The sequence below is a fragment of the Chiroxiphia lanceolata genome, chromosome 3, assembly GCF_009829145.1.
Source record: "Chiroxiphia lanceolata isolate bChiLan1 chromosome 3, bChiLan1.pri, whole genome shotgun sequence".
Taxonomy (NCBI): domain Eukaryota; kingdom Metazoa; phylum Chordata; class Aves; order Passeriformes; family Pipridae; genus Chiroxiphia; species Chiroxiphia lanceolata.
This window is the reverse complement of record NC_045639.1, coordinates 92,077,714-92,102,668: the sequence shown is the minus strand read 5'-3', so window position 1 is coordinate 92,102,668 and position 24,955 is coordinate 92,077,714. Positions and strand designations below refer to the sequence as shown.

The following is a 24,955-nucleotide window of genomic DNA, read 5'->3' as shown; positions in this document are numbered from 1 at the left end:
TTCTAAGGCAAGTTTCTTGCTGGACCAGACAATGTCTCTACACTGCACAGCACAGATTGAAGATTAGTACAAATGCACAGATTTCACAGTGTTTCCATAAAATTTTATGGCAAAACCAGTCTAGATATTCCCCTACTCTCCTTCTAGCCAAGAAATATTTGTCAAGCAATCACTGAGATAACGTGTCAAAACCAGACCATGAAAACTGCTATTTGTTTTCTCTTCTCTGAAGTACAAAAAGTAAAAAGTACAAAAAAAGATAAAGGCACAAAAAACACAAAAAATTAAAGATGTTTAAAAAGCAAATTATTAAACTGAAAATAAGTATTGATAGCCACTCAAAGATATCTATTAACAAAGCTGAGGGCCTTAGAGACTGTAAATTGGGGTAAATATGACTTCCTATTGGTACCATGCTTCTGTAATAGGGAATGCTGCACCACTGGACAGCCCTCTGCAGTGGCATTGAAGTTATAGCCAATAAACTTGTGAGGAGGCTTACTTATCTAAAGCTGCAAAAAAAATTTTGCTAGTGCTAGTTCCTATGTTTTTGATTATGTATAACTTTCCTCCCATTATATGTGCTCAGGTATTGTAAGAAAGATTTAAGTGATACTGCAGGAGAGTTGAAAATACTTTTATTTTCTTAAAACTTCGGAAAATTATACTAAACACTGTGATTCGGAACTGATGATTTGGAATCCTTTAAAATCCTTTAAAAATGAGGAATTCAAGGACACCTGTATATGGGGATGAAGGAGTAAAAAAATGCAAACTAGCACCACTAACTACACTTCTGTATAAGCCACACTCTGCTTAAGGATACAAATAAGTAGAGCTTTGCTCTGGAGCAGAGCTTGCTTCTTTTGTCTTTTCCAGTTATGAAGAGTTCCCAACAACAATACAAGACCAGGAGAGGAGAAGGCTCCCAGTGCTATATTTTAGTGTAGTGAATAGTTATAACCACAGAGACTGAATGGTATCTTGATGCCAAATCTTAAGGTTTTTTCAGTTTTCAAATTTCACTTCTACTAATGGTTTAACTGTTGCTTCCTTGTAATAGTACACTAATGAATGCATGTCAAATACCTACAGGGAAGATGCAATAGAAATTTGCTTAATCTACTTTAAACACCAAACAGTTACAGATGCAATAAAGTAATAACATTAAAGTGAACAGTAGATTTCAGAAAACAGCATCAATAGTAGATTGTGATTATAAGGATTCCTCTTGACGGACTCTGCTCTCACACAGATCACCTCTGTATGAATTGTCATTGCATTACATTTTAAGAGATTTTTATCCCCTCGATTTTTCTGGATCTAATTAATGCAATGTGAAGCAGGATATAAGTTCACTACTTGAATTACACCATTTCTGACATCCAGTGGTCCTATTTCAGGCATGCAGAACAGACAAAATCAGGTTATCATCAGGATCTAATGTTTTGTGACAATAAGGAGTAAAACATAGATTGTTCACAGAAGGTAGAAACTAAGATGGTTTGCTAATTAAACACCATAGCATTAAAACTAATGTTAGGACTCAAAATTAGTGGGATATGTACCTGATGGGAAGTGATCACAGCCCCAAGTGTGTAAGAGTTCAATAAACATCTGGATGATGCTCTTAGTCATATGGTTTAGTTTTAGATAGTCCTGCAAGGAGTAGGGAGTTGGATTTGATACTCCTTATGGGTCCCTTCCAACTTGAAATATTCTCTGATAATATCAACTCACTTTTGATATAAACTGCTGCAGAAGTGTTTGGTAAGGTCCAAAACATACTCCAAATTGTATTGTAAGCAGCTGTCAAATTGTCACACTGTCAGTCACCTGACATGATTGATTCAATCACTATTTTTGAGCCAATTACAAATACTATTGAAATACATACATAATATGTCAGAAGATGCTCCTGCAAATCACAGAATCACAGAACAGGTAAAGTTGGAAGGGACCACCGTGGGTCCAACCTCCGTGCTCAAGCAGGGTCAACGTAGAGTACATGGCACAGAATTGCATCCACATGATTTTTGAGTATCTCCAAAGAGGGAGACTCAGCAACATTTCTGGACATCTATTCCAGTGTGTAGTCATGTGTGGTCACCTCCTCATATTCAGGTGGAACTTCCTGTGCATCAGTTTCTGCTTGTTGCTTCTTGTCCTATTGCTTGGCACTGCCAAGAAGAGCTTGGCTTTATACTTTTGACACCCTCCCTTCAGATACTTATAGACATGTATGAGGTCCACTCTCTTCTCAAGGCTGAACAGGCCCAGCTCCCTCAGCCTTTCCTCGTAAGAGAAGTGCTCCAGTCCCTTAATCATCTTTGTAGCCCTCCACTGGATGCGCTCCAGGACCTCCATATCACTCTTGTACTGAGGATCCCAGAACTGGACACAGCAGCCCAGATGAGGTCTCAGAAGGGCTGCCAATGCTCTTCCTAATGCACCCCAGGATACCATTGGTCTTCTTGGCACAAGGGCACACTGCTGGCTCATGAACATGTTGTCTACCAAGACCCCAAGGTTATTTCCTGAAATGTCTAGTGTTTTATGTTTCCTAGCATTCTCATCTGTATATCTGGGCTTTACTAGTCTAATTCTTAAGTGTTAGAAATACACTGGTAAATATCCAGCCTCCCTGGGATCCGGTCTCAGTGAAATCTTGCAGCAACGAGTTCCACCAGCTAACCATGACTGGTATGAAGAAACATTTCCATACGTCACTTTTCCAATTGCTGCCAAGAAATCACTCAGTTTTTCCTTCTTTCTTTCAGCCAGTTGATCTTTCTACAGAACAAGGTGATCCACCCAAACCTAGCAGCTGCAACTTGCTGTGATTCACACTGAGAGGAATGTGGTGTTACATGGGATTTTGTACAGAGGCAAAAGCAAACCAAGGGTTTGGAGGATCTACGACACACACCGTGGCTATCTTTGTAGTCAAATTCTAAGTAACCTGTGGAACTAGTTTGCAGTTTGAAAGTGGATGAGTTAAGTGCCACTGAAGTATTTTTTTAAGTGCCACAGTTGTTTTTAAAGTAATTGTCTGTATTCCTTTGATGCACTTTGCCTGAAGGCTAATGACTGTAAACATTCTTGCATAATAAAAGTCTTCATTAGCAGATCGTTAGCGATTGTCTTGGAAGGAAAAAAATGTAAGAGCTGTATGGTTTGAAGGAAACAAAGCCTTTTTTCTTCTCTTCTTTCTTTTTTTTAAAAATTTTTTTTGAGAGTGCTGAATGTGATGATGTTTTGGCTGCTTCTTCTGTTTAATAATGCTTTGTGTTTAACATGCTTTTCCCAGTGACATTATGAAACAACTATGTTTTTGTGGCACCAGGAAGTTATAAGGTTTGCAAGGCAAAAATTGGATGCTTATAATGCCACTGTCTTTTTTTTTCCTTTTCTTTTTTTTCTTTTTTTTTGAGATCAAATTGTCTTCTAAGGAGTTTATTCACATTCTACAGATTTGTTCAAAGTTGTGAAATCTGGCTCAGTCAGTAGCATGGACTACTTCAGTTGCTTTCCCCAGCTCTGGCCAGCTAATGTTAATAGTCTTAATTAAGTGACCGTGTTGTGGACTTTTATGAGTTTCTACCACAAGATATAGGTACAATCATTAGGAATAGAGTCATCCTGGAAAGCACAACATACATGGCAAATGTTCACCCTGTGCTTGAGAGGTTGACTATGAATACATTTATTCCATGTGCTTTTGAGTATAAAATGTCCATTATGTGATCTCTTGAAAGCTAAAGAGTAGCTAATTTTTTCCAAAATATCTTTGAAGGTTTTGCCCTTTTGTTGTTCTGGAACATTTGAAGGAGACAAGTGTGGAGTTTCTTTTTTTTTCCCGAGAAATAAATCTCTGTGGAAAAATATTGGTACAAAGTAATTTTTCTTCAGTCTTATTCAGGGAAATTTTAAAAATAGTGTTAACTGAGTAATAAGTGTAAAATGGAACAAATGCATTAAAACGACATGCGTTAGAACATTCTGAAAATGAAAAAGAAGTACATAAAAAGAGAGCAGGAACTTACAGACCATACAAGACATTAGCAGGCTTTTAAAAATGAATTGTTGATCGTTATGTAGACAAAACTTTTTCTGTATCTACTGCTCAGTGGCAGCACAGATAACCCTTTCCCAAACTTTATTACCTTTATAGTAGTTTTGGCATGGTGTCACAACTGCTGTCAGCAAAGGCAAAAAGCACGCAGAGCTGTTTCACTTCTAGAGATACCAAAGCAGCTACTCCACCTGATATGACCTACCTTTGCTCAACAGAAATGATCTCTGCATGCTCACAAACTCTGCTATTGATTTTACTGTGCCCCTTTCTGAGCAATTTGACATTGTGGAGTGCTAGCACCCAAATCTTTCAACATGGAAGTTCTTCATCACCAAGGTAAGTAAGGAAGCTACAGTTTCAGAAGCTGAAGTTTCTGGCATATGTCAGATTTTAATTATCTCCGTCCTGTAATGACTGCTAATCTCCTCACTTTGAGCCTTACTGTGTCTGCTGGTCTCTGCTTCCTCTATCTGAAAAAAAGCAATGTTGGAGTCTACAACTATCCACATTCTTGAAAGATGCTAAAATATATATTATATTTAGGCTTCATATGTTAAGCTAAGAGTAACCTCCAGGAAGACTTGGTAGCCTGTCTTTCACTGATTGGAGCTGATTTTCCCTCAATGAATTCAAAGTTCATTTGCTATTTTAAGAGAATCTAGTAAGATTTTATTCTATGAGAGGGCAGTACAGTGGGGAAGCAGTGAGGTTTGGGTTGCAGCCAGAATTAGCTGGAGAATTTCTGGGTTTTGGCTGCACTTGCAGCAATAGCAGATTAGTCTATGCTGAGAGATTTACCAAGGCCTGCACAAAATTAGAAAACCAAATCTGCTTTTGGTGAAAACTTCTCTACTATGTCAAAGCCTTCTTGGGTGTTCTCTGTGCAATCCACCACTACCTGTCTCCCTCAGACATCTGATGGCTGGATCATAGCAAAGCCACCTGAGAAGAACATTTCTTTTGATCCTTTGGATGAGTTTTCTTGAACATATGAAAATGGAAACAAAGACAGAGAAAGAAGGGAAAAAGTCTAGAACTTCATTCTCTGCATTGTTTCTCCACAGTCTAGTAATTATTGAAGAGTTAAATGCCTGGATTTTAATATACATGGCAAAACATGTTTCCATTAATATTTGTGAATCACCTACAATTATAAAACAGTTTTGTTGACTCTGATTTTTTTGCCAAATCTCTTCCAGGTGGACTATTTTTTGTCATAGGACTCTGCCATGAACATTTTATGTTTAAGCATAAATTTATACTAATTTATTTTGGGTTTATATCCCTAACTCATTTTAGCTCATGACATTTTTCCTTAATTAAAACAATACAAATCTCAGCAGCTTCTGACAGTAAAGAGAACTGTGGAGTTCCTATGGATAGTGAAAGTCATATTTTTTTAAACAAAAAAGCTTTATGCATATGTCAATACTATTGATAAATGTTTCATGTCACAGTAGTTAGTGCATAAATATCCATTAAATTTTGGGTTACTGTAAGGGATTTCAATCATCATTTCGTAGCTTTTTTTTTGTCTTTGTACACACAATTTGTATATTTGTGTTTTATACTGACTAACTTTTAACAGAGTAAAGGTATTTGCATATATAAGTCAAATTTAGAAATGGGAAACCTGAGAATGCTATTTCATGGAAACAGCATCAGGAAATTGTAGAGAAATAAATATTATATTTCATCTCTGACCATGAGGTCATAGTACACCCAATAATGAAAAGTCATTTATAAACTACTACCTCTGTGGTTTTGAAGGGGGGAGAGTATTCTTAGTTTGCACCCTGCAAATCACAAAACTAAAGGATTCACTCTTATGGGAAGAAATTTGTGAATTATATTAGTCTAAGACTGGATAGTGTTCTTGAAAGCAGGGTTACATTATTAAAATCAATACGTAAATTGAAAGCTGCACTGGGACAAGCGGAAGAAGTTATTTTCACCACAGGAAGAAATCCTCAGACTAAGCAACCTCTTTTCAAAGTGTGATTGTGGAATGTAGCAGCTGTTCAAGATTCTGCTAACTGTGGGAGATTCATGACCAGTAGATTAATTTGCTTTTCGCCAATTATAATTTATCTTACATCAGACTGTTTACAATTACTCTGTCATCTACATGCATTAGCACCAGGTTAACGTGCAAACCATGTACTAAATTACGTCCTGGATAAATCTCTCCTGCTAAATACCACAGTCCTTCTCCTTACTTCCTGAGAATAACCTTTGATCTTCACATCAACAAAAAAAATAATTACTATCTCTGTCTAACCCAGGACAAGTCATTTCACTCCTAAATAATTGCACAGCTGGAGACAGATGTGTTCTTCTCCCTGGGTAGACCCTTCAGGGCCTTCCATGAGGCTTTATATCATACTTGTCATTCGTTTATCAGTGTCCAAATGTTGTACACTGGAAATGTGTGTAAAACATTCTCAGAATTTCAAACAATAACAAGTCAGAATGGGGGAGGGGGGAGAAAAGGCTACAGGAAAAAATAGAAGTCTCCCAGCTGTGCAAACTTAAGTAGCTGTATTAGCAGAAAATGCACTCCAAAAGTCACATTTTTGCCATCCTCAGCAAAAGTGGATTCAAGGAATACGTTATCAAATTTTAAATCCAGTGCCAGACTAATGAAAAAATGTTTCAAATCTTCCTTTAGCATGTATAAAGATATCCAGACTCTGGTATTCTATTCAGAGAAGTCTTGCAATTTTTTTTTTCCCCTCAAATACCTGGTGTTTTCTGATTGGGTTGTAGAACACAAAGAACTCCTAATATCTTTCATTTTTTTCAGTGAAAGAAGATTTTTCTGTTAAGTATGTTTGATTCTGGTTTTACTTTACTTTTACCTTCATGTCTCCTTTAGGCACTGTGGCTTTTTGTTCCTTAATCATATAAAAGACTGTATTATTTTTGTAACATTAAGAAAAAAAATTAAATAAGCAATATGATTCAGAGAAATTATGTATCTGAAATAATTTTTGATGATATAACAAAAAGAAAGAATTTAAAGGAGAACAAAAATAGAAAATACAGATTAATAATAACTTGTGAAATTCAATATCACAATCAATATGACTATCACAATCAATGATATGGCTACTGATATAAAGTTTATTGCAGTTAAGCTTAATAAACATAGCTATATATCCTAGGAGAAATATAAAGATCTTCTAAGCTAATTTAATGTACCAACTTGTATTAAAGAAAATTTTAAACAACATTCTGAGATCAAATGTCGTATGAATTTGATCCAATATGACATGTAGAACTCAAAATGAAAAAGAAACATGATATTAAGTAGTATGAATAATTAATTTTTTTTCTTTAATTCAAAAATCAGTAGGATTCAATTAGAAAATGTCAGTCATCTCTATATGAGGGAAGAGTTGCCCAATTATGTTCATATTTGTTTTTCCTCTTCTTTAAAACCATTTACTTTGTCATCAATCTTCCCTGGTCTCTGCAGGAAGCATGGACAATCCTGGGTTGCTGCTCCTTTGTTCATGCACAACCATTTTCACCTGAGAGTGGCATCTCTCCTAAGTCACTTGAAACATCAGAGTGAAAATAAGTGGGAAAACAATCTGGAGGGGAAAAAAATGAATTGGACTATTTTCAAATGACCATGTTCAATTGGCTACTCTTTCTATACTCTGCTGTTTGAGAAGTCTGGACAGACCAGCCTTCTCTGGCTGAAACAAAGATCTCATGCTTACTGACACTCTTTTTCATCCTGGAGGTAGTTCTATCTCCCTCTGTTAGTAGAAACTACACCTATGAATAAAACGACCAAGCTCACTCTGTGGCTCAAAGGACAGATGGTGATGTCCATAGAGCTAAGTCCACTATGGATTCCAATCTCCTATGCAGAATGGCCTCACCCATTTTGCCTCTTGGAAGCAGTTGTCTAGCACATACCATCCCAGAACAGAGCCTATGAGAGAATGCTAACTAGCATGAGCCTAAACTGTGTCCAGAGAAAAACACTGCGGTTACTAACCAGCAGTTTGGAGATGGACAGCACGATGAACATAAAAACAAGACAATACCACGCTCTGTCCTTGTTTAAGTTAGAGCAGACATAGTTACAGTGACTAAAATTGCCATCCTGCTTAATGAGATATATTTCAAGTGTTTAGTGAGGCAAATGGACAAAATTTTGGTGAGCATTTACAGATCTAATGTGCATGGTCTTACAATTTTTTATAGACAATTCTCAAGCACTACAGACAGAAGAAAACCACATTTTTAACTGACAATCATTGAACAGAACTAAAGCTAACAATGCACGACAAGAAGAAAAGACTCCTTTACTTTTAAGCTGTATTTCTACAGTCATATAAGCAATTCCTTTATTTTCTGCAGTGTAATCTCCTGAAATAGTGAGCTGAGTCTGATGCAGCTACTATGTGAGGTTCTCACATTACATTCGCCAGAGAAATGCAATAAGCTTTCTTGGTCTACATCTCTTTAACATGCCTGTGAATGGGAGGCTTCACAGTGACCACAGGGTTCAGAGTCCAGATTATATATCCTGAACCAAGCAGGGAGTATCACATTCTGCATAAAACATTTTTCAGCTAATATGCCAAGCAATGATACTCTCAAAAGCTTCTAAGGGACTAAAAAATGTAAGTTCTGTTTCCAGCCAGGCCTCTGGTCTGTATAGAGTAGGATCACCAAAAGGTGAGCACCATAACCCCAAGTGTTTGCATATCTCACTATCCCAAAGAGTAATCAGCAAGAGTGAAGTTGCTGTCTCTGGGGTCCAGAAACTGAATGGAGAACTGACTGAGCTAATGAGCAGATAGTGCTAAAGTAATCTGGAAGATCCACCAAAGAAGGCCCTGTGTAGTTGGAATTCATGCCATGAATTCCTTTGGTAACTAATATTTTTGCAGTCTTAGCAAAAATATGGTATTGGTGGTAAAAAGTAATTATGTCAGTGTTCCCTTTTACCTAAAAAGCTGAGTGTTACAGACCAAGATGTGGTTCAGAGCAGCTTGAGGGGAATACAACCCACATCTCCCACGTGAGTTCTTCGACCATGAAGGTAATGACCCTCATACCTGTGTTTTCTCTCCTGTATGATTTGAGCATGCTACTGAAAGAAGAACAATTCTGTCAGACAATATTAGGACCATTTTATCCCAAAATATCCTTGAGAAGAGAAAGTCCACTCGTAGTAGCTAGTTAAGGCATATATGGTTGAGAATGACAGGTTGTTTGGCACGTACCTGGGAAAGTAGGGAGGGAATGGAGGAGCTGCAGGAACAGTCCATGGGTGGAAGATGACACTGGTTGCCCAGACTCTCACAGGGTGGAGTATGCTGGGCTGAATGCTCAGCTAGATTCCAGGAAGATCTGGCAGTGTTGACTTCAGTTCTTGAGTCACCTGCTACCACAGAGAAAATTTGGGATGCACAGTAGTTTATATGATAAGGTCAGGTGATTTGGCCTCCAAATGGGAGGCCAACTTAAACGGCTCATGAGCAAACAGGGACAGATAGAAAAATGAATGTGCAAATCTTCCATTGTTGAAGTGACTGGAAACTGAACCTTCACAACCACTGGGGTGAAGAAAACGTCTTCATTCCTGTGTTTTCCATGTAGTCTAATGTAACATTCTCTGATGTTGGGTTTCCACATCAGGCTGAGCCAGATGATGGTTCTGCCCACGCTTTGCTCCCACCCTTTCTATTACACTGACCTGGCTGGTGTTGTGTTGAGCCCAGTCAGCATGCTGAGAGAAAAGCTACCTTTTGTCACATCCATTTTCTGTTGGATTTACATGCTGAAATGACTCAGCACAGACAGGCCAAACAAACTCTGAAAGGGAGAGGCTCGGACACTGGCAAGGGCTGGGACCTTGGAATAGCTAAGGCAGGTTATACTTCCACATCAGCCCATTGAATCAGCAAAGAAACAGGTGGGGAATGCTTGGGCTTTGCTGTAAGCGTAGGGCGTCAGGCTACTAAACAAGTGCAGCCAGTCCTAGAGCTCTCAAGAGGAGGTATTTAAGCACTGTTATGGAACTTTACTGGAAGAAATTAGACTTCAGGCAACTTGAGAATTCAATGATGCCTATGTTAACATTTATCTGAATTTATGTTTGGATGATGTTTTTTGCAGCAGTTAATTAGCATGTGGTTTCCTATATCAGTTTGAGATTTCTAACTCCTGATATCAAAACTACTTTTGAAAATACGATGGAAGTCCCTAATTTTTCTGGGTATCTTTGAGAATTTTAGCTCTTCTATTTCTAAACCATTGTAAATGCTGTAATAACTTCTATTGTACAAAAGACTCCTGATTCAAACTGCTATATAGGACTAAGTACCATATTATCCAGTACTGAGCTACAGCTTTCTTGGAAGACTTATTATCATTATGAATGTCGTAAGTTCTCTTTGCACTATTATTTCCATAGTGCTAGAGTAAGTGGACATTTCTATGAACATTTTTTTCATTATGTAACTTACAGTGCTTACTTTTTTAACTTAGTCTCAGACAATCTTGTTTCCCGGTTCTTAAGAAAGACATTTGTGGTGGGTTGACCTTGACTGGATGCTGTGGGCTCACCAAGCCACTCTATCATTCCCTTCCCAGCCTGACAGGGGAGAGAGAATAAGATGTAAAATGACTCGTAGGCCAGGATAAAGCAGTTTACTAAAGCAAAAGCAAATGTTTGTGCACGCACAAGTAAAGAGAAAAATAACAAAGTTTATTCTCTACTTCTCATTAGCAAGTGGTGTTCAGCTACTTCTCGGGAAGCAGGGCTCCCACACATGGAGTGGTTGTTCCAGAAGGCAAACACTGTAAACAATGAATGCCCCCCCACCTTCCTCATCCTTTCCTTAACTTTTATATCTGAGTTGATATCATATGGTATGGAATATCGTTTTGCTTAGTTTGGGTCAGCTGGTCCACTTGTGTCCCCTCCCAGGGGGATGGGACAGGGGGGAGCAGGGTGCAGGGGGGAGGAATGTCGGGGAGACAGTGCTGATGCTGTGCCAACTCTGCTCAGCAGGACCAAAACACTGTTGTGTTATCAGCACCTTTCTAACTATCAATGCAAAGCACAGAACTGTGAGGGCTGCTGTGGGAAAATGAACTCCATCTCAGCCAGACCCGATAAAACATTATAAAAAACCCAATCCATAACGTCTGATTCTTCATAAGGTACTTTCATCCAAATCCTGGTTAGACCCCAAGGACCATCCAGCAAAGCCAGCAGTCTGCCACGCTCATACTTTTACTTATTCTTCAGACCTTCTGAAATGTCTGAAATGCAAGTAGTAGCAGTGACAGCACAAATGTGTTAGGCAGAAGAACAATAGAGGATCATATCTTTATGCATTTTTATACATTGTAGTTTATTATTAACCATATCTTCCTGTGGGTGTCAGAGCCTTGAGAAGTGAGAAAAAATCTAAATATCAGGTAAAAAAACACCAAAACATAACAGGAAGGATTCTAACTTCTCAAAATCTATTTCAACAGCAGTAAACTAGAAAAAGTCATTGGAGCCAAAGAGGGAAAAGAGTTTATACTGGCATTCTAATCAGATTTCTATCACTTATTAAAATTCTTAACTTGCAACATATGTCATCATCATGGCTGAGCTTTGCGAACGAAGATTTGGGAAGGCTTTATCCACATTTGTTACAGGCACGTTGGTGACTTATGAGGCCAATACGTGACAGACATATCCAATTGCAAAAGGCACAACAGAAAGACTCCTTAGATGGTGTATTCCGCAGGACACGGTTCTTCCTGCGTTGCCTTTTCTCCTCGAGAGTGATCCTGCGTGTGTTCTCAAAGGCATCCGCAGCGTTATAGATGCTGTGTCTCCAGGCCTCCCGATTTGAGGCCAGAGTAGACCAGTTATGGTGATCAATATGGCCAAGGCTGAGATGTTGTTTCAGGGAGTCCTTGAATCTTTTCTTCGGGGCTCCTCTCTTGCGACAGCCAGTGGCAAGTTCACCATACTCTTGCGACAGCCAGTGGCAAGTTCACCATACTCTTGCGACAGCCAGTGGCAAGTTTTTTCATCAAAACAACAAGAGTAAGATTAGAAATAATAGAAATTAAAGATTTTTTAATTGCCAGTACAACTCATGGGACTAAAATCTGAGCTTTTTGCATCTTTCCATTATTTATCATTGAGATAAATGCTTACTGTTGGATAAATTCTGAATCCAAGTTTTCTTTCTGTGTGCACAGCACTGTATGATATGGGAAAGCTTTATTTTTCATTGTTGCAATGAGATGACAGTGTCAAATCTCTAGGTGATACCAGTCAAATATAATAAAGCTGCTCCAAAATGCCGCAGCTGCAGATCTAGCCCAAGAACCAAAGCTTCGAGTAGCAAAGCAAAGTAATTTACAGTAGTAAAAAAATACAAGCCCAAGCACTATTGTTTTCATGCAAAGACAACGTCAATTTGAGCTGATACATGTGGACCAAACACCTGTGCTCAACAATCCCAAAATAACAGCAAAACTTGTCTGAAGGAGGACAAGGGAGCCCTGAGGTATGTGCTACATTTGCAGTACTTCAGGAAGAAGTCTTGTTCTACTCTTGATCACTCTATATTTCATACACTGTCTGGAAGAAGCCACAAATCAACCAAGCACAGATACATGGTCCAGAGAGATATGGCTTCTTCCATCTGATTTTTACCTATCTTCCAGGGAATTCAGAAAGTTGAAAGCAAAATGTAGAGCTTGAGACCATCCCGTTTTGTTCTGACCTTTCCAGCTTTATGCTGAGTCCATGAACCAGCTAGTTTTATTTAACAGTGCTTTGTTTATTTGAAATAGATAGAGGAGAAAAAAGGCTAACATCCTTTCCAAAGGCCAATCTGTACCCCAACAAGAGACATTTATTTTGTTTATACATGCAAGTAAAGTACAAGAAGAATAAACATGACATGGAAAGGCACACGGATACACAAATGCTGAGAACATATGTTAACACATAGACATCTAAAAATAATTTTGCAATGATAGTGTGTGAAGGGGGATGAAACTTGCAGAACAAATGACGATTCTGGGAAGGGTATAAATCAGTAAAGGGAGAATTATCATGACTTAGAACTTGTACTAAATCTCATGGTTTAAAGTAATATAAATGCAAAAATAGGTCTTCTTAAATATTCCGGGGTATTTTATGACACACTGGTCTGAAAGAACAGATGGTGATGCAGTGAAATGGACATCTTCATTGTCACTCTACGTACAATAAAAGAAGATGTTACATTTCTTCGACTTTGACCTTGAGCTTTGTACTGCCCAAAAGTCAGTGATTTTGCCTTACCTTTCCTCTCTACAAAGTTTAGCTTAGAGAGCAATTCAAAGGAAATGGGAGGTAGATTTGTGGATCAGGTCATGAAGAACTGTGATTAGAAAAGGTGCAGAGATATTTGTATGAAAAATAGGCAGTCACACAAGATTGCCTGCAAGGTTGGCATAAGGACAGATGTGCTAAGAAGTGAGCAGAAACTCGTCAGATAAATAACTGTTCAAACAAGCCTTAGAGTGAAAGGTGGTGAATTTTGATCACCAATGCAAAAAGAAGATGACCTAATGTGTGCTGGTACAACAGGCACAGGTGCATATTGGAGACCATGATGGTGGTGGTGATAGGGTTGCACTTCAAGTGCTTAAATATTGAAGAGACATGCATGATAGAGTCATTAATGTAGATGTATTGAATATGCATTGCAGTTCACCAGCATAAACAGGGTTAGAGCCAGGAAAGTTAAGAGTAAAATTAAGACAAATATGTTTTTGTGGACATCTATGTTCTTCCTTACAGGCTTTTGGTCCCTTGGGATGTTCTGAGTCTACCATTTGTTGTGCAGGAGATGGAACAAATATATGTAGCTAGAAACCAACACAAGAACTAAATCCCTTTGGGGATATCAGCTCACCAATATTTTAATTGAATGCACAGTCTTCTCATTGGAAGCTATTTAAGACAGTTGTCCTCTTTCTCTTGACCTCTTAGACAAGGTCTGCAGTTATATCTATCTTAGTTTTTGGTCTGAAAATAATGAAGAAATGATGACAATGAATATTCTGATCCAGCAAGTTCACCATGATTCTGGACATATGCTTCCAAAGTGAACAATTGTAGATGGCACTGAATGTGCATAAGCCCCAAACCCTTCAGGTTCTAGTGACACTCGATATCCCAATGGAGCTATACAGTAAAGAATATTACTATAACCAACTGCATATACTTCTGTTTGGCTTATTCACTCATAGGTCAATATCATGATGGAAATAAAGATCTACACAACTGCAATGTATATTTAGGCACTTATTTCTGTTTTCTCCTGCCCTGCACCTTGCATTATCATGTAAACCTCTGCAAAGACTGCTACGATGCAAAGAATCATCCCACTAGGTCACTAATCGGAGGAAGTTCCTCTCGGTTCCAGTGAGCCATCAGCTCTGCCCGTTATGTTTTTCGTACTTTTTCACAATATGTAGAAAATTCAGAGAACAAGAATAGTAATGTTTCATAGACTGGGGAAAGTCACTTGAAGGGAATTAATGCCAAAAAAAGAAGAAAAAATAGATAGCCTGAGCAAATAACCTTCTTTGTTAGTGACTAAAGAAGTTCTTTAGGATGGAAAAAATTAGTATCTTGAACTGAAGTGAGCACATTAGAAAAAAAGGTACCATTTTCTAATGAAAAAATATATCAGATAGCATTTGCATTTGTATATGCAAATAACAAATATGCACACACAAGACTATGAATATATCTGAGCCCTTCATTATTATTAAGGTATTTATCCTCTTAATTCTCCTTTGATATTGGTAAATGTTGTTATTATTGTATTACAAATGAGAACTGAAAGAGGCAAACATATCTTTGAAAATTTTGGTTTATCACAAAAAGAAGTGTATGGTAGATTAGAATTCAGGCACAAACCAACAATATCTACTGCCACAAATTGCACTATTCCTGCTCTGCTGAATGTATCTGAATGTCCAAATGTCTCACAAAACCTATTTAATTTCTCTTGTGCTTTATAAATGCAGTACAAATAGATGCAGACATGGAATATTTGTTTTCCAGAGTTTCATAGTGAATCAATGACAGAAGCAGGGAAGCAATCCAGAACTTCTGAGCCCATCTCTTTTTTTTTTGTACCAGAGAAATACATGACTCTGGTTTTCTGCCCTTTAAACTGTATCTGAAGTTTTAATAATTTACATGAAATGAACTGGATATGTGACTTCACGTATCAATCCTTAGCCTTTCCAAAATTAATTGACTAAATAGTTTTGATAGGCAGCTGTCAGTCATTACTGTATTTTCTTTACTGTCCAGACAGAAATGGGAAGAAAGAACCCATATGTACTAGAACATAGCCAAGAGTTAAGTAAGTTTGATATGAAAATGATACAATTTCCTCTAGGAAAATCGATCCAACCACTTTAGTAATTTGACGATTTATATCTTTGTGCATAAGCAAAGGTTAAATAAGGTTAAAATTTACTGGTTGGACTGTATTTATACTGTAGTAGACTCTTCAAAATATCTAGCATACAATCTTGACCTTGGGAGAGACTGAGAAGACAAGTGCTGTCAGTGGTTCTTACTCATACAAAACTGAGTCAGCATTGAAAATGTCAGAAGAACTTTTTCTATTTTCATTTAATTCTCTCGGTGTTTTCATTGGAAATGTGCGTACATTTCAGCATCAGGCTGCCAAAGTTAAGGAATTCTCAGCTCTGCACTGCGTGGTTAACCACTTCACTGCATCTCTGGAGCACTGCATAAAGCTGGTGAGCAGATATGGGATCCTTAGAGGTTCAGTGAACCAAAGATAAAAATACTTGGAAATACTCCTGACAGGAAGTTAGTCAGAAGATGGTGCTATTATAACAGAACTTCTAAGGCAGCTGAGACTCTACAGAATACCAAACCATTCAAGTTAGGATCAAGAGAAAGTAAACCCCAAGTGTAAATTAAAAGTTGAATTCAATGCAAGTTGATGCTCTGCATCTCACTGAATGCACCTTTTAGAAACGTACTCATTGAAACACTTTGATTCTATGCCTCAGCTTGCTTGCACTGTTCACATCAAAGGGGAAATGCAAAGGAAAACAGACTTTCAGTTGCCATTCACAAACTTTTGCAAACTTGTTTGGATGTTCACTCATTTTAGAGACCCTTTAGTGATCAACAACCTTTTTATGTATTTCTACACCATATAGTGTATTTCCTTGCCAAGATGTACGTTCTGACTGAATTGCTGTTGGTATTGAAAACAACCTAGAAATGTGCAGCAATACAGTTGCATGGCCTCTGGAGCAGTATTAGCTCAAATATCTGCATAGAATCACTGTTCTTTGTCATACAAAAATAACATTGAAAACGCTTCCTTTTCTCTTTCTAAGAGAAAATCATGGAGGTTGCCCAACTCTTCATAAACAGAATATTAAATTTTCTGCAATTTGAAAAGATTGAATTGTGACTGTGAAGGAGAAAAAGCTGAAGTTGGTGGGAAAACAAGTAAACAAAAATATAATTGCTAAAACATCTAGTTGCATGTAAATGAGCGTGGTACTTACCCACACAACAAATGGGTGATTAGAAATGTATGAAATTAGAGTAGTTCACAGGAAAGCTAATTGTAGTAATTTATATGATGAGTGATATGGATTCTGCAGGCTTTGGGCTTTGGGTAATTGTGGAAACTAGACTATAGAGAAAAATGCGGAACCATTAAGCAGAAAACATCATAGATGGGTTTACTGTCTGACAGGAATCTCTTCCATGCTGGAAAAGCCATAGTGCCATTTTTAATATCAAGAATATAAAGAACGTAGATGTACATAATGAAAATCAAACGGAGGACAGGTGTTCTCATCATGATCCAGGTATGTTAATGGAGAGATTACCATTCCTGACTGCACTCCACTGCCCTTCTGAAGGATGTTACTGTATTGAGTAAACTTCTAGTGGAACAATCTGTTAAAAAAATTGCAAAAATCACATCTGTGGGCTGAAACAGCTTTATTGGCCTGGCATTGCTTGAAAGTTCAAGCAGACTGCTCTTTGTGAAGGCTGATAGGCCTTAGTGCTTAGAGTCAGAGCGGTGCTGCATAACTAATGACTGTAAGGAGAGGATAATAGCTGTGTATTACATTTAGTTACCTAATTCAAACAATGTAAATACATGCATTTTGCCTGATTTCTGCCTTAACAATTATTATTTGGCTCATTTGTTACAGCTTTTTGAACAGTGAAGGTTGGTTAAGAGAAACGATTCAGAGGAATGAGAGGAAAACATTGTAGGACGTATTTTGCAACACTGCTTAGGTATTCTAGAGTAAATCCAGAGGAACATTGCTGCTTCTACTGCAGCATGTATTTACATCATGGGAAAAACTAAGAGAATGGTAAAAGAGACAGTCAGTTGAAATGGGGTGTAACATGATTGAAGAGAGGGGTCAAATTCTTTCCTGCCAAAAATGAGCAAACCTCTGTGAAAATGTCAGTGAAGCTTCACTCAGAAATGTCAGGAGAAATTTTAACCAGAGTGGGAATTTCACAATGAATACATTTCTATTTTTGAAATAGAGCCATATCTTTAAGCACTTTTATGATTAAATGGAGGCATTTTCAGTGGGCTTTACTGTGCACTGTTCTACGAGATACCTCTCCTGTTTCTTAGCCAGACAGCCCACGTGTCTGCACAGTGTTAGAGAAGGAAACTCTGCAGCTACCAGGCTCCTTTCTGCGAATGTGGGCTTCTGGCTCCTCGTCTGAGCATACTGGCACCCTGCAGCCACAGCCTCATACAGGGCTTCTGCCATCTATGAACACAGTTCTGGCTTCTCTGCCCTGACTGCCACTTCTACAGCACTGGTGTTGGGCTCTGCAGATCAGCAATGATCTTTTTAAAAACATTTTTAAAACTGTTTTCATCATAGTTTTTAAAAATTCTAATTAAAGTTTGGGAATTTCCACATTCAGTTCAGTTATGAAACATGAAATTATTTTCCCATAATTTTAAGTGACCTTCAGCCATATTGTTGTAGTTGGGTTAGAGGAAACAGTAAAAGCATAAGGCTTTGGTTATAAGGAGAAGAAATTAAGCAGTTAATTGTATTCTGGTGTGAATAACATTACCTCACTGTCCAATACGAGTAAACAGAAAGAATCAGAAATATGCTTATGAGTACTTCAAGGACATTATTAATTTTGATAGATCTGTATGTACACCAATGTGTCTGAGAACAGAGATCTGGTCCTTGGATATACGTCCTGAGGTACAGAATATAGGCCCTGCTACTTAGAAATGCTAAATTTTGACTAAATTAAGAGATTTTGAAACATGAAGGGTAACCAGGTTCAGTAATTTTTAAAAAACTCTTTCCTTTATGGGGAATACAAGTTTTTTACTAGCTATATAAATTCCATTTTTAAAGAGGAAACCAATTAGGAAGTTTTGTTTCTTGCTAACTGCACAAATGCTTTTCACAGAAAGGTTTAGTGGAACTCTATGCACTTACCTATGTGGTTTTATCCACAAGAATTCATACCAAGTCAGCAAACCAAGAAAAATCCAAGTGCATGCAAAAAAGAAAGAAAGAGTAAGCGAAAAGATTTCTCAAAGATTCACATCCCAATTAAACAAGTAACTGACTTGGCAGGTCTTGTCTTTGTTCTATCTCTGCAGCATAGTCTACGAAAGAGCATTCCCTGTGGGAGCTGTTAGCCTTGAATAATAAAACAGATAACATGCAGAGAAGGCTGAAAAGAGCCATTGCAGAGGTTAAGGGAGAAACACTAATTTTGGTAAGGAATTCCAGTGTTGGATGTAAAATTCGCTCAAATACAAGGGAACACACGTTCTTGTGGCAAGACAGCTCAGCAACCAAGAAAGTTATCGGGCATGAAAAGCTTTATTTTCCAATTAGATCAGTTTAGGGAGTTTGATATATGTGGCATGTTTCTCCACCATGTCTCATTCAACTTTTGGTCTCTGTGCAGTTGAGTAGCTCCAGGTTCAAGCCTGGCTTTCTCCTTTGTCAAAGAATTTACAGAGGCAGAGATGCCGGAAAGAGCCCCCAGCAAGTTTTCTCCTTACAATTTAGTCAAAAAGTTTTCTCATTTTCACAAATGTTTCTGCTCACAAGTCAGTTGGAGACCCAGAAGAGACCAGGACAAGTTTTACAGAGAAGATTCTGCTTCCACATCTCTGCTTCAGTATTATTCTCTGAGAGCTGCTCCCTAGAAAATATGTTGCTCTCATATCTCCAGCCAACATCTGGCCTGAGAACCCCTGCTACACAGATATGAACACAGTCTCAGTCTTAACACATTGCTGAACTTCCCACTGTGCAGGAGTAAAATGTAAGAAAAGGAAGGGATGTAACACTGCCTTCAATTCTACTGGTGCAGATTTATGACCCTGTTGAAAAGGTGTTCCAAAATCTGCTGCAAGATAATCCTGGTTGGTTCCCTAGAAGTAGCTTTAAAATATAACCACCCCCACATAGGAAAGGTGTGGTCTGTATCCTGCACACAAATAACCATGAAAAGAGAAAAATACTTGATAAATGCAAAATATAGTCCAGGTAACCCCTAGGACTGCCTATCTTCCCTTAAAGTTATGAGCTGCAGGGACCTGAGTGCCAAGTGTATGCATCACTGGCCAAGAGCATAGAACAGGGTTTAGGGCACTGGGACACTGGAGATCTGGTTGTCTTCCTTATACTGCCTCTCATCTGCTTTTCTCTTTGCCTTGCCTCTCCACTTTTCTGTACCTGTAAAGTAGCAATACTAATAACACATACTTCTTTTGTAAAGCATTAACATCTGCTAAAGCAATGAAAATATCTTCATTCATATTAATAATAATAATTGATGGTGCCTATCTGAAAGCAAAAATGTACAGGAAGAGAACAGAAAGTATTTAGCTGGAAATATAGCAGTCAGGAGAAGTGTCTGTGTCATGTGTTGCAAATATGGAAAACAGAATACAAAAGGCCCATTTAATTCGCATGAGATTCCTGACTCCTCATGTACCACGTTTGGTGCTGATTTATTTGAATTAAGATGGCAAGTAAACCTCCTCTCGCTGTTTTTCGTTGAATTTTTGGTTTAGTTTTCTTTTGTTTTTAATCAAGTTCTTGCTCAAGCCCTGTGAGTAAGAATTCAGCAACACATTGTAAATCACATTCTGCAAGTTCTGTGACTGCAGACGAGATAGTAAAAGATAATGCTCTGTATTTCACATGTGTCTGGTTTGTCATTCAGGCACCACATGTCAGATTCTCCCTATACACAGTTGAATGTGTGAGCAGAAAAGCTGGTAGAGATTGCAAACAACATAATTTTAAAGTCCTGATAATTTGAATCCTTTAGTTATTGCTGAAACAATATATTTTGAGTACAGTATTAGCACTTGGAGGTATCATTTGAAGGCATGATTTTTACTACTAGTGTAGATGTTTCACTATCTGCAGTTTAAGAGGTAACAATATAAAAGCAATTTTGCAAAATGTCTGTACTAAAAATTAACTGTAACAATTGGTGATCTCTTGCTTTTCACTTTAAAAGAATACATCAAGTCACTGCCATTTTGTCATGCATCTTAGAAGTAAAATCACAGCAGAGGAAAATATTATTACAGGTTTATTATGTCTCAAAATATAGAAATATATTCCAACAGCATATTTTAAAGAATAATATAACAATAATCTTCAGCTTCTTAGTCTCAAAATGGTACACCATTTTTTAAAAATATATTACTTAATGTACCCAAAATTTAATATCCATCAAATTCCATTCAGAATAAATTGAGTTCAAAAAAAGCATATCCACCCACTCAATTTATACAGAAACCAGTAAATTTTTGAAGACAACCCAGGAATCTAACTGTTCCAAAATGGTAATTCAGATGGAGACATATTTTGCCGTACACCCTTGTGCATAATCTGCAACTAAATGTAGATATGTAGGTAATGCCAGTATAAAATAGAGATGGAAGTGTAAAATAGAACTGTTCTATTAAGGGGAAAGAGTTCCCAAGACTGAAATCAGTACTGCTAATTTATTTTCTTTTTTTAACTGAGTGTATGCATTAAAAGGATTTATGTATTACTCCAAAAGCAAGGTAAAATAAATTAGTTTCTGCAAAAACGGCAGCTGCACATTCACATGCATACACACAGTCACACACACACACTGATTTTATCAGTCTGTAATAATCTGAGATTTCTGAAATATATTTTAAATAACCGGAGAAGTCAGAGTTACATGAATAGACTGTCTAAGGAGAAACTGATATGTCCTATGCATTTTTTAGCAACTCTCTGAGAATTGTTTAAATGAAGCATTTTTAGTGAAGTCAATTCCTGATAAAAGCATATATTATAATTAGTCATGTAATAGAGAGAAAACAGAGTTTCTGTTTTCCCATTTTCATAACAGTAAAACAAAGGGGTGTCCAAAGACATTGAATGTCCTTAATTCAAAATAAGCATATATGTAGTGGTGGTGGAAATGTAATCTGTAATTGGTTATGCAATTCACAACCACAGGATTTGATTTGAGGCCAAATATTTAGGGAGATTAGAAAGTTATTATATGGATTTAAGAATTATAACAAAGTTACAATAGTTAATGCAAAATAAAAGGAACAATATCTCACATTGAGTCTCATTATTTAAACTAATTCCCACCCGATAGAAAAGCAGATGGGACTGAAAGTAGGCTGCAAATTACCCAATGCCTTGTTATGAAAGGTGTTTTTCATCTTTTTCTGAAAACAGCCACCACTAGGGATATGACTTTTGATTAAAGAGGTGACAATTGCATACCCAATACCTTCCCTCACACACTCACAAAACACATCCAGAAGTAGAAGCTAAATAAAGCAAAGCCCTTCCATACTGCATCTTCTGTATATTTTGTGTATATAGTGTATATACTGTGTATATAATGGGAAGGATTGTGTGGTTTTTGTTTGATTTTACCTTGTGGTGCTATTATAAAAATACTTGCCAGAGCAGTGTAGTAGATAAGAGACTCATATTATTAGAGGTAAGAATGTTGTAGTTCAATTTTTAGTGTTAACTTGGAAAGTCCTAGATAAAGGCAAGAGTCTGTCTACACAGAATTTCCAAAGCCTGGAGCCTTTTGCAAACTCTGCAGCTCACAAGCCAAAAAGTAACATACTCCTCCAGTTACACTCATTTTGTTAAAGAAAATAGTTATAACAATTATGTGCAATTTTTTCACTTCTATTTTCTATCTACTATTTATTTACTTAAGCACTGTTCAACATTTCACTTTTTCTAATGGAGCAGAACTTCTAAAAGAAAAAATATGTTTAGTCGAGCAGTTTTGTTTAGTTTTTTTCCCTGTGTCTTTTTCTAAATAAATACCTCGCCACAGTTTTCATTGGCACAATATGACCAAATGTATTTTAGTTCCTTTAACAATACAAAGCCGTTACAGAAGTTCTGGAGTTTCTAGTTTTAAAAAATTCTGTACAAAGGCTTTACCTTAAAATATTGAAACAGAATGAAACAGATTTCAGCACGATCCATTGAAAAACTAGTTTGTGAACTTTTACTGCATGGTGAGGCGACCCATAAAATAAATGGTTCTGAAATTTTGCTCATACGAAAGAAACTATATACTTTTAAATAAATAAAAGCTACTATATACATTATACTGTACAATTAAATGAGAGATGACATGAAATGGAATAAATTTAGGCCTGCCTTTTCATCAGCAAGGCTTATATCTTGACTTTATTACAATTTTGAATAAACCCCTCTGCTTTAGATTATCTTTTTATTCTAGTGACAGCCACATGAACGCACCACCATATTCCTGTATTTTTTTAAAATAACATTGGAACTGTCATCAAAGTAGAGCACGGAGATTGCGTTCAGTTTTGTTGGTGCACAGCATGGCTTTGGTACATGATCAGGGAACATCAAGTGAACCTGAAAGATAGATAAATACATAGCTCATATATCAAACAGAGAGGTAGAAGGACAACATCAGTGGAAAACATGTCTTTGCAATTCAGAGAAGGCTGTGGTCACAAATTTTCCTTGGTTAGCAACTTTAAAGCACAGCTTACCTCCAGAGCATTGCTCTGATTTCAATTGCACGGGCAGAGTTATACAATAAAAGCAGATGGAGAGATAAATGAGGAGAAGTGGCCAAGACAGAAAGTTGGTTTTCAGATGACATTTAGAAAAGAGTTGGAGTTAGGTAACTGCTCAGGAAAACATTTAAACATATTGTGCGTACCGTCTTTGGGGAGGACAGTGCTTAACATGAAGCAAAGGCTCAAGCCCTGAGTCTCACCAGGACCCAAGCATGCGTGAAAAAATGCTTTCCCGTGTTGGGATCTCAGCGTGGAGGAAAATCTGTTGCAGACAGCAAAGGCTGTGCAGGCAAAGGCTCTGGAACTGTTTTTAGCCTATGAAATGGTAAGATATGTGCTCTTAGACAGTATGAGTGCATTTTAGGGGCTTATCTACATATCAGTGGATCCAATTCTACTTCCACTGAAGTAAAAATCAGTTCATAAGGTGGGTGCCAGCTGGACAAAATGTCTGGGGAAAGGGCTGAGGAAGAAAAGTCTTTGTGTTCTCTAGGCTGAAATATATCAATGGAAGGTTAAAGAGAAGGAAAAGAGTTTTGAACAGCATCCCAGAACGAACAAGATCTAGTGGAAATATCTGAAAATGGGGGAAATACAAGTTCTTTGTACTTTAAAGAAGGTTGGATGTAATATTCTACACATGCTGAAGACTTGGAAACTGGGGAGGCCAGAGAAGAGGGAGATGTAATAGAGAGGGCAAGAGATTATTAAGGCATGGATGAAGACTTCAGCAGTAATAGGTTTCATTTGTATGTTAAGTCTTTGTAAATCTGTTAGAGCCATCTGTCTTGCAGTGATATAAGCTCAGAGCCTTTGCCAGACAACAGAGAACAGTCTATCAGGAAACAATTTTTACATAACTGTTACCATGAGAAGGTCTTTTGAAATGAGCAATAATAAATCCTGAAGTAGCAGTTTAGTAAAGGTTTAGACACACACTTAAAAATGGTTTAACAAATGAGCAGCAAAGCACTGGAGAAAAGAATGATTGTGCCTCATCCAGGCAGATGTTTGCCCTGTCATAAATCCTGGTTCCACCAGCCTCTGCCACCCCAGCTGGAAGCTCCATGGCCCTGCTAACCATGGCAGCGATGGTCACAGGTTTTTCAAGTGTTTGTTAGCTACAAATTCAGCACGAGCCAACCTGCTGACCCACTGCCTCTCATGACCAGGAAGTCAGCGCGTCTCCTAAGCCTGATCTGAAGGTGATGAAGAAAGCTTATAGAACACATTAAATGCAGCCTATCTTGTATCTATATGGATCTGTATCATCTGTTTGCCTAAGTTCAGCTACGAAAAAAGGAGAGAGAGAGGTACTGGCCTAGCATTTCTCCCATTCTTATTACAAAATAAAATAGAAAAAGAGTCAGCGAAGTTTGGAGGGGTACCAAGGAACAATCATTTCCCAACCCAAAAAATGGTTTTTTTCAGAATGGTGTAATCAGTATGGCCAGGAGATGAATACATTTAGATTAGGGTGGGGCATATGAATAATTGTTTCCCAAACCATCCCCATGTGCACACCTTGTGTAAATCTGAATTTTGTATAATTTAAACCAGAAAGCATTCAACTACTGTTATCTCATCTAATTTATGTGCAGCTAAAATTTAATTAGCCTCATGATTTTTTGGCTGCATAACTGAATGCATGTACTGTACATGCAGAGGGAAACACAATTCCAAAAAGGCCGTA

General features: G+C 37.6%; 1 protein-coding gene across 3 annotated transcripts in view; it reads right to left on the bottom strand.

Annotated features, from left to right (window-relative positions):
* Window positions 1-20,757: 20,757 nt before the first annotated feature.
* Window positions 20,758-24,955, bottom strand: part of BMP5 (bone morphogenetic protein 5) — a 56,564-nt gene continuing 52,366 nt past the window's right edge. For all 3 annotated transcript variants that reach the window (XM_032684436.1, XM_032684437.1, XM_032684438.1), the window contains one exon: window positions 20,758-23,092. In XM_032684436.1, the coding sequence (XP_032540327.1) occupies window positions 22,943-23,092 (150 nt within the window). In that variant the 3' untranslated portion in view covers window positions 20,758-22,942. The remainder of the gene's footprint in view (window positions 23,093-24,955) is intronic.